Here is an 11,452-nt window from a genome sequence, read left to right as displayed (position 1 = left end):
TTTCCAATCAAATCTTACGGTCTTAAGCAAACACCGGCAAAACTTACGAGGCATAGCAAGCATTATTTTGGGCATTATGCTAAAAAATAGACCGCTTTCAATGTTTACATCAGCCTGGCTAAAACGCTTGTGGCGCACTCCACTGGTAGGCAAAAGATTCGTCGTACTTAATTGCGCAGTTAAAATTTGCGAACCTGCACTGGGCAACATCCGAAGAGATATATATGCCGAAAATGACTTTAATAATTTAATAAAATAGAAAAATTATAATTTAATCTTAGATAGATACTGTATCACACCCCTCCAGTCAGTCCCCCCAATGCATTTTTATTTATATAACTTCATGTATAACTTATTTTACCTTTTGTATGTACCATGGAAGAAAATTAATGTTTATTGGAATATAAATTTTTAAAGCTAGCCAGAAAAAGGTTGTATACCACCCACCACCAAATACTACTGCTGCGAGTCTGCATCTTTTTTAGTTATATTGTAATATATTGTAACACAATTTTTATCTAATGATAGAATTAGTTTTGCTGTCTTTACAGTATATCTTATTTTCTTCCACAATGATGGCAATTACAGCCATAAGCTCATCACTCATCTATGTTGTCTCTGCAAATGCTCACCATATTTCCTGTCTCTTATACACATCTAGATGTGTATAAGAGACAGTGATGATGATGATGATGAAGATGATGATAAAGGTGAAGATAGTAGATATGAATTCTACTCCATTTCTCTGGGCATTACAAATATAATACAAACACTGATAGTGACAATGGCAACAACAAAGATGATAGTAGTGATAATACTAAGTAAGTATGGTGATGGTACAGTATAAAGATAATGATGATTGTTAAGATTTTGATGGATGTCAGTGGTTGCAACAATGAGAATGGTGGTGCTGGTAATGATGAGAATGGAATGGTGGTGGGATGATGAGGATGCAGTATATAAGAGGATGGTGGTGATGAGGTTGGTGGTGAAATTAGGAGGATGATTGGAGGATGGCAATGTTTATGGTAAAATGAACAATATTTTTTCATGGTAACTTAATTATAGGCACCAGTTACACAAAGTGCACGGGAACTTCATTATAAAGATTACTTCCAAGATGATGAAGATGAAGTTCAAGATGAAGATGAAGAGGATGATAATGAAGAGGAAGAATCGGAGGTGGACAGTGACTGGGGAAGGGATGTTGTCCTAGATGAAGATGAAACGTAAATGATATAATAATAATTATATATTTTTTTTAATATTGAATATCTGGATAGTGTAATATTATTTAAAGTATGATGGCCAGAAGACATCACTTTTGAACCAGTATACAGTTGCTTGACACTGATGATAGAGGCATGATGCATCTCAAGATCTGGTTACTGTAGTAAAAAATACAATAACTCAAGGATTTACACTAGGATCTTTACAGATATTTTTTTTTTATTAATAAATGTCTCTTGTGCAAAATAATACAATGTGAAGTAAACAAGCAGGAAGGATCTGTGTAAAAAACTAAATACTGTATATTATACTTACCGGTACTACTACTTACTAAATATATTATTTTGTTCATTGTTGTTGCTGCCCAAAGCATTAAGACCTTATTTGCTGCCCGAATGGGACACCCATCTAATACAATACAGTATTACACTACATATCAATTTGAAGTTCTATATGTTTTTTGTTGTTATTTTCCAAAGTGAAATTTATTTCAAGAAGACAGGAAAAAAAAGTAAAGAGGATGATGGTAGTGATGGTGAAAATCTTGAAGATATTCTTGGAAGTGTAAAGGAAGAAAAAGAAACATCAGGACACGAAAAAAGACAGATAAAAGTATGTTTCACTTAACCTATTTTTGAAACCATACCTTTATCCTTTGATGGTCCATCCAGCTCTGTTCATCTACTGTAGCAGAGCTAAAATATTTCAGACTTTCAGCTAACTATAAGTTTAAAAAACTTCTTTTGGAAATTAAGTATGATCTGTGTGGATATTTTTTTTTAGCTGAAGAAAAAGATTGCCGAGTTAGAAAATGCAAACATGGCAGAAAAGCCATGGCAAATGTCTGGCGAAACTACAGCTTTAAAAAGGCCAGAAAACAGTTTATTGTCCGAAGATATACAATTTGAAGTCACCACTAACCCAGGTAATTCAGAGAAAAATTTTTAATTTAGATTTCTTTTTTTTTGGTGTGACACCCATCAAGAATAACCCTAAAAATTTCAGCATTATGAAATGAGTGCTAATATCAAATCTCAAAGAGATACTAATATGTTCATTGTTCATCCTTCTATGAAGAGATATTGGTCTTTATATAATTTTGAGTTATAAATTTCTGCCTGTATACTGTAGCTGAGTTGTTGGATAGAATTATGATATGCCAAACATTTTCTTTAAATTATTGATGTAGGCCTAAATTGTCTGTTCTTAATAATCCCTCCAGCTCCTGTTATTACTGAGGAAACTACACAGACATTAGAAGAAATGATAACACAAAGGATCAAAGATAGAGCATGGGATGATGTGGAGAGAAAGGTGAAGCCAAAAGAGGAGGTTTATGAATTCAAGAAACGAGTGACACTCAATCAAGAGAAGAGTAAGAGTAGTCTTAGTGCTATCTATGAAGAAGAGTATTTAAAACAAACCCAGGTAACTATTTCTGTATTCTTCCCACAAGGCTTTTTAACCTCCCACAATTCTCATAACATTCTTCCCAAACTGTTTGCTATTATTTCTATATTTTTCACAATTTAATGCTCATAACATTTTTGTATTATTGTTTGATTTTCTGGCTTCTGACTGGCCATTACTTTCATCATGTTATCAATGAAACCCTCATCAAAGCTTGTGTTAGTTCACTTGGTCTGATAGTGAACTCTTGTGGATGTTGTGAAAATAAAGCATGCATAAAGCACGAAGCAGCCTGACACAATTCATCGTCGGGGACAGTCTTATGCCGTTCTGAGAAATATTAACCCTTTCCAGTCTGCCCCATTACCATTGCCTGAGGCTGAGAAATTACATCATCAACACTAAATGTCTGGTTTTTATTGGGCCCAGGCATTTTATTTGGTCTGAATACAGGACGCCCTCTACAGAAATACTCTTACATCACTCCAAAAAAATCCTATAGAGAGCAGCCTAGCTATAAAATAATTATCAAGAAATTTATACAGGGCGTACGTACAATGCCCCTCGCTATAAAGTATGGTCAAACAGGGCGTCCTCACAACACCATACGACTGGAAAGGGTTAAACATGTTATTATTCTAGATGACTCAGACTGTCCCTGACACAAACCATCGCATATGCGTTTAACTCACACAGACCTGAAGCGACAACAAATTGCATCGTGTTGAGTCGTACAATGCTGTCTGAGTTGACCTTTAAGAAACATCTAGTGCATCATTATTGAAGTTGGTGGGAACTATTGGTGGTACAGTATTATTCCCTATACAAAACCAGATGGAATTATTTAATAATTTAACATTGCATTTTTCTTGTTTAACTAAAAACTTGTTGAACTTTTTATTGTTGCAGGAAAAAAAAGAAGAGGAGAACAAGGAGCATGTTGAGATCCGCAAGATGATGCAGTCTTTATTTGTCAAATTAGATGCATTGTCCAACTTCCATTACATCCCAAAACCAGTAAGTACAGATGCAGATGTATCTTCATCTCTCGCCTTAGTCTAGTGTAAGTCCTACTCTGAGTCCTCAAATCGAGAGGACTGAGGCTGTACCAAAGCTAAAAAATTACATCATTTACACTAAATATCGGGTTTTTACTGGGCGCAGGCATTTTATTTGGTCTGAATATAGGAGGCCCTCTTCAGAAATACTCCTACATTACTCTCAAACAATTATATACAGGGCAGTATAGCAATAAAACAAATTATCAAGAAATCTATACAGGGCGTACGTACGACGCCCCTTGCTATAAAGTACTGTCAAAGAGGGCGTCGTCGCGACGCCATTCGACTGGAAAGGGTTAAATTTTTACTATGTAACTAGTTATACTGTACATATATATTGAGCAGCAATATTTTGTAATGTTTATGTTAGCTTCATCATGCAAGTCATTATTAATTAGATGTTTCTTAACAAATTATTGTCATGAACACTGCTTATAGAAAACAATTTTCTTTAATTCTTTACAGCCATTACCAGAGATCAAAGTTGTACACAATATGCCGACCATAACCATTGAGGATATTGCGCCGGTAACAGTTAACGATGCTGATCTTCTGGCTCCGGAGGAACTCAAAGTAAATAAATTGACACTTTACTCTCCTTTTATTTGTTCCTTTGTGACCTTAGGTCACATGGAACTAATGTAATGGTTCACATGTAAAATGTGTGTATGAGATGTGACACCAAGAGAGGTCAGCATATTTGTAAACAAATAGGCTCCGAAACGGTGCATAGTGGCAGGTATACATTGTGCTCGATAGTTGCTTGTGGACATGCAATTGTGCAAGAAGTGTTTGTTTTTTCGGTTAGATGAAAAATGTAAGCTGTAGGCGATAAAACATATACCCCCTACCACCAGTTTTGAGTCGTTTTTTAGTCGAAAATTTGATTTGCGCATGCGTCGGGTCAAACTTTCCCGACATTTTGTTTCTGTCGCGAGCTGCCTAGAAAAGTTATTTATGTTGTTTTCGCGACTGTCAGTAAACATTGAGCGAACCGAGATAGTTGTGGCATATCGGCCACTTACTTGTGCTATTATTTGAAGGTGTTCTGTGTGTTCTATTAGTGTTTTAGTATACTTTAACGGCTAAGATTGACGGACCTGGTGTACCTAGGCCTAGACACATATGTAATGTAGGCTTCTCTTTGGGCGACACCGTCGGACCTGGTGTAGGCCTAGACACATCTGATATACTATACCGTTAGGCCTACGTGAAGTAGGTTTCTGGCCTACCACCAGCCTATCGTCAAGCAATAAAAATCCACATTTGTTGAATTATTTTCCAAGAAATGATCGTTAAAAATTCTGGACACATAAATATGCAGCATGTGATGGACGGACGAACCTAAGGGTTGGCGGGGGCAGCATGTGATGGACGGACGAACCTGGTTGGCGGGGGGGACGGGAGTTCATCAAATGATGTTTGGGAAAATAATGGTCAGAAAATACAGCATCTGATGGGCGTCCCGGGTAGGGGAGAACCTTAAAATTATGGACACACAAATTTACAACATAGCTTCATCAAATGATGTTTGGAAAATAATGGTTAGAAAATACAGCATCTGATGGACAGTCCCGGGTGGGGGAGAACCTTAAAATTATGGACACATAAATTTACAGCATGTGATGGACTGACTGTCTATACACATATACAGCATGTGATGGAGGCATGTATCTGATGGACAGTCCCGGGTGGGGGAGAACCTTAAAATTATGGACACAAAAATTTACAGCATAGCTTCATCAAATGATGTTTGGGAAACTAATGGTTAGATAATACAGCATCTGATGGACAGTCCCAGGTGGGGGTGGGGGAGAACCTTAAAATTATGGACACATAAATTTACAGCATGTGATGGACTGACCGTCTATACACATACAGCATGTGATGGAGGCATGTAATAGACGGACGGACGAACCTGAGGGTGGGTGGGGGAGATTTCATCAAAACATTAGTTATGGAGGCATGTGATAGACGGATGGACGAACATGAGGGTGGGTGGGGGAGATTTCTTCACAATATTAGTTGTTGAGGGGGAGGGGGCAGAGAGCTTCAAATATAGAGCATGCATGTAATGGAGGCATGTGATAGACGGACGAACGTATGCCTTTCTTCAATTAATTTCCAGTAAAATAATTACAACTACTTCAAGAAAACTCGTGTTTTATTGCATAAATTAATTTCACAAGCTTTTATTCTGAAATATAGCGGTATCAGTATTCTTTCTATAACGGTACAAGCCACCGGGAACCAGACGTCGAACAGAAAGTTTCAACAGCCCACGTGTGTTTTGTTGCGACATCATAAATGAAGCTGCTCATGTGACCTCTAGGACCACACTCCCGAAAAGAAGGTTATTTATTGTTTTGAGCGAAGCGATTTCGAATAAAACGTGTTTCAATATTGTTTGAGTGAAAGTAACTATGAAAATAATTATTTAAACAACCCAAACCATTGCTTGACTGTCGTAGAAAATGTAGTAGGAATCACAGTACAGCACTGTATAGCGAGTATAATTACAAATACTAGCCCTTCAACAAACGCTAGGCTAATTAATTGGGCTAGGAGCATGGGCCCAAGCTAGACAGACGGCGCCTTATTTTTGCTGCCGTTCGCGATCTGAACTTTTTGGGAGTAAGTTAACGACTAGTGTATAGGCCGCACCCCAAACTTCGAGGGGAAAATCGCGTATAAAATTTGCGGCTTATTCACTGGGAAATACGGTTTATGGAGCAAAAACTTGTGTTTCTTCATGATTTTAAGTGGGCGGGAGAATTTGTATGAGGCTGGGCAGAAGGCCTTAAAAGTAGCTTTAGGATGGGCACAAGACGTCAAGAGTTGGCGGCGCCGCGCACCTCCGCCCTGCATATAACGACATCCCTGCACTTCTCAGAACCCCCTCCCCCTTTCATAAATTTCTGGATCTGCCTCTGATTTTTTTGACTCAAAATGAAAATACTGTATTACCTTACACAATCATTATTCAAAAAGATACAATCAAGTTATTGCAATTCACAAATGTACATTGATTTTTTACGTACAAAGGAACGTACGCACCCGCAGGGTTCTGGTTCTAATTAAGCGAGACTTTTTTTATACCTTGTTTTGCGAAACCCGCCAAACGCAAATATTGATGATTTCGAATAAAAATAAAATTTTATTTTTTTCCAATTAGCGCACCCGCACAACAAGAAATGGGAATTTCGGGAAAAAAAAAATTTTAATATTTATTACGCCATCCCTTGAAATCTCCAAAGATAAAATATGTATATTTCTTCCCAATTATATAAATTTGAAGCATTTTTAAATGCTTCAAATTTATATAATTGGGAAGAAATATTTAAAAAAAAATTTTTAATTTAAAATTTAAACATTTTTAAATTTTATTGGTGAAATGTAAAATAGGATGGTTAAAACCATCCTATTTTACATTTCACCAATAAAATTTTATTTTTATTTTCTCCTTTGTCTGGAAGTTTTTGGCAAAACTATTTGCTAAATAAGAAAACAAAATTTTATTTTTATTTTTATTCTGCCCTCGTCCGATGATCTGTAAAAAAATAAGTACACGAAACAAGGAATAAAAAAGGTCTTGCCTTATGTGGATTATAAATTTTCTTATTTATTTCTTGTTTTTACTTACGTATTTATTTTGATTTAAAGATGAAGGTGGGTAGTGGAGAGATAAAATCTAAGGAAGAAAAATCAGACACAGACAAAAAGCGGGAAAGAAGGAAGAAGAAACTACGTCAACACATCACAGCTCTTTCTAAACAGAAGAAATTGAAAGAGAAGCTGAATAGAGGAAAGATGAATCCAGTAACAAAGAAAGCATCAATGGAAAAACTACAAAAGCAGGCCAAAGGATTCTCAAATAGAACCAAGATTGTACAGGTATGTACAGTTTTTTGTTTGCTTTTTGTATGTCCCTGATATAAGCCCACATAATATAGGGCTATGTAAGGCTTATACATAACAGTAATGATATTAATATTAATATTATTACTATTGCTGATATTTTTTTATTGCTGTTGTTGTTGAACTATTGATAATATGATTAACTTTGAAGTTATCGGTAGATTTGTGCTTAAAATGCTATAGTCACTGGGTCTAATCCTCCAAACACTAGGATTATGTTCACATCTAAAACAAACCTCCTTAAAATACACCTCTCTAAACCTCTAGTTACGTTCAGACAGCCATGACAGACGTAAAATTTTATATGCGTGTTACTTCCGACGAGTGTCCACATGATGCTTACTCTTTTTCAAAGCTTAGAAGTAACTATGCAAATAACTCTTCTGAACTTGCCTAATGATTTTGGTTTTTAAAAAGGTTTATTATATATCATAAGTATTGATAGTTCTAGTGTAAGAAAACTTTCCCGATCGTGTGTTCTGATGAAAGAAGTGTTTACGAGGCCTACAAGTTAGGTTTCTGTCCTGGATTATCATCCACCCACTTTTCTCATCCCTGGCAATTGGCACCCCAATCGACTGATAATAATTTGTTGAGTCTTACTCTAACTAGCACCTTGAGTAGCCAATACAAAATTATTCTTGTAATAATTTATTTTTTGTATTAAATTCAGGAGAAATCTAGCAACAGGAGTTCATTGACCTCATCAAAGACGTTCTTCACACGACTTCAAGAGGAGGTACAAACTGAGATACATGGATCAAAGAAACGATTAAAGCGCAATATATCTCAGATTTCTGCAAAGAAATTTAAACTTTAAAGAATCAATTTTATTTGTTTTTATATAGATTCAGAAGAATTAAATCTTCATTTGATATAAAATAAATCGATAATGAAAAGGAAAACAAACTTTGGAATTTAATTTACTTCATTTGTGCAACATTGGAGATCATGGAACAATACATAATAGACCCACTGGAGAGTGGTGGCTCCAGAAACCTGCCAACAGGGGTCTGACAGGTCCAAACAAGGGGCCGTCTAGAGCCTCAGTCAGGGTCACGGAATAACAATCCCTGGGTACTGTTCACAGGAAGAGTATTTGCGTCAACTGGCCCTTCGGGGGTGCAGTAGACACCATGTTGTCGTCTGGCAGTTCACCCTGTAAGAGTAAATCCGTTAGAGGCTATGAGAGTAAATCCAGGGGAAGAATGATGGGATGAGTCATGAGCTATTAGCAGTTTGGCGCAGCGGGGACGGTTTGGTTTCCCCACCTCGAGGTCGGGGTTTCAATCCCTCGCTGTGCATTTCGCTTGTGTCCTTGAGCAAGACATCTGCATTGCTTCTCTCCACCCAGGAGTATAAATGGGTACCTGGTGGGGTTGCCTGCTCCTGCGTTGATTACCAGCAGCAACATTTAGCATGTGGACCCAATGACCAGGGAAAGGAACTGCGCTTTATAACTGCAAGGAAGAGGCGCATTATAAATGCCCGTACCAGTACCAGTACCAGCTAAAGATAAAAATAAAAAGCAAGTCTACGAAATATGCCATACTAGATAAGACCTGACCTACAGTAAGTTATCAATAGACCGAATTAGTCACCAAAGATGACATCGCGATTTTGCCAAGTGGGTATGAATTTGTAAACGTTGGCGAAAGAGCTATGCTAATGCATTGAGCGGAGGCAAAAGTGGTGTATATTAAATTGTCTAAAATGTAATGAATTTAACATAGAAGATACTTTTTATAACAACATATGCATTTTGAATCATTCATAGATTCATGAGACTAAGGTTGATTTGATTTAAATTTACATTCAGACTAAATATATGAAGAGTTTCGAGAGGCTTCTAGGGGGCCTAGGCCAATTGCTCGTGGGACTAGTAAAGCTTTTCGGTAATTTTTTTTACTACAAAAATGTATAAATAAAATTAGTAAGTTTATGGAGTTTAAAAACTGTCAAAATTTACTCTAGCGGAGGCTTATTATGGTGTGAAAAAACTGCCACCTAGTAGTTTGTTTTGATGTTATTACCCACTGTAACAGCTTTGGTTTGGTGACTAATTTGGTCTATTGAATTGACAAGACAGAAAACTAGATAAGACCTAGAAAGTTCACTAAAAAGTCACTACAGTAGCAAAAAAAAAGCTTGTAAACAGTGGCTATGTTCTCACACGGCAGGTAACGGTTAGCAAGATCCGGATCCTGGTAACCATTAGCCGCCGTGAATCCATGCGAGAAAATCCCGATCCGGCTACCAACAATATGATGATCGAATCACTGGCCAATAAGAAACTGGAAATTGTTAACGCGTACGTGTGATTGGTTGATTATAGAAACGCCCTCAACTTGCTAACCGATAGCGCTTGCTAACTGTTAGCGCTAACCGATTGGGCGTTCTCACGCAGGTGCTAACGGTTAGCTCCCGATCCGGAAACTAGGGCTCTCGTGAGAACCAGGCTAGTAGACACATGCTCCTACTGGCAGCGTATTTTTAATGACTTATAGCCCAAGTTGTGCTTTTTAGATCACAGTATTAGGGATTGGCAATCAAAATGATGTTATTTGGGATGGGAAAATTATTATTTTTGGTCCGACAACCTTGTGGCATCGGATGACATGGGGTTCAGGCCTGTCCGCTAGTGCCACCATTGCCACTGGATCCTTCTTTTGAGGGATTCCGGGCTGGCGCTGCCCACTTTGGACCCTCAATTGGGCAAATTTTGGCACCACCAATGACCCTTTATGCAAGTACACAGTATCTATTTGTATTTAGATGATGATGGTAATGATCTTAACAAGAAGGATGTTAAGGATGATGGTTTCGCTACCAACAAAGATAACTATAATTATCTGTCACAACTGACCAAATATAATCCATTAACATTTTTCGGACTGCCGAACCTAACCAGTAAGTTAAACTGAGCAAACTCCCATGACGACAAAGTTGTTATAATAGCCTAAGAAAGAAAAAGGAAATTGATATTAGAAAAAAATAAGTCCCAGAACCTGTACATTAATAATCACTCATCAAAAATGACAAAACAACAATCTGACAAGTATTTACATTTAAATAGTTTAATGTTTATTTCAGTAAATACACTAATTTATAATTCAATGCTTATATTTTTTTAATTATATACACAATTCAATAATAGATTATTAATATACAAGATATTTTATTAAATTCAAATTCTCTTAATTACAATACTGTAAATACAAAGATCAATTTGACTTGCATTACGTACGTGAGCGTGTACATTATTGAACTTTATCGAGGTTAGTTCTAGCAAAGCCAAAACAGACGGCGTTTCGCACAATACCAGGCCTTAAAAACACTTAAAAAAACACAAATTCAACGTCTTTTAAAATTTAAGCGCTCTAAATCTAAAGTAACCCTCATCAGCTCAAAAATAGGGCATTAAGGAATTCGGATTGTAATCAGATTTTCTTTTACAATCCGTAGGCATTTTTATGTAAATTAACAACATTGTCTTCATCTTCTATCATCATTCCATGTAGCAGCATAGATATCAAACAGCTGGTCTGGGAGTTCCCCTCCCCATAGAACTTCAATAGAAACCCAGTAAATACCAATAGTATACATGTAGTATAGCGAGTCATTTTTACTGGTCAATTTAAAGATGGGTTATCACTGTTATATAATGGACCTTTCCGGAGTGTCAATGAAATTAACAGCTGACCAATCAGAACAGGGCCAGGAAAATGCGCGTGCCCACATACACACATGTTGTCCCACAAACACGCGTGTATGTGTATCCAAGGGGCGGGGCTTAGAGGAAAGGTTCATTAGAGCATGGGTCAGAAATAAGC

The 11,452-nt window shown here is 36.9% G+C and overlaps 1 protein-coding gene across 1 annotated transcript; it reads left to right on the top strand.

The window, feature by feature from the left end:
* Positions 1–1,068: 1,068 nt before the first annotated feature.
* On the top strand, positions 1,069–8,528 carry LOC117119891 (U3 small nucleolar ribonucleoprotein protein MPP10-like; the record flags this gene model as incomplete). The annotated part of the gene is given in 8 exon segments (XM_033264876.1): positions 1,069–1,229; positions 1,710–1,842; positions 2,014–2,155; positions 2,453–2,658; positions 3,550–3,657; positions 4,167–4,274; positions 7,365–7,595; positions 8,293–8,528. Coding segments are annotated over 8 exon segments (1,236 nt in total), but the record flags the coding sequence as incomplete, so codon positions are not given.
* Positions 8,529–11,452: the final 2,924 nt, after the last annotated feature.

The sequence above is a fragment of the Anneissia japonica genome, unplaced genomic scaffold, assembly GCF_011630105.1.
Source record: "Anneissia japonica isolate Jap-2015-1 unplaced genomic scaffold, ASM1163010v1 scaffold724_len3256291_cov202, whole genome shotgun sequence".
Lineage (NCBI taxonomy): Eukaryota > Metazoa > Echinodermata > Crinoidea > Comatulida > Comatulidae > Anneissia > Anneissia japonica.
The sequence above is the reverse complement of the archived record's forward strand: the minus strand, read 5'-3'. Positions and strand labels throughout refer to the sequence as shown.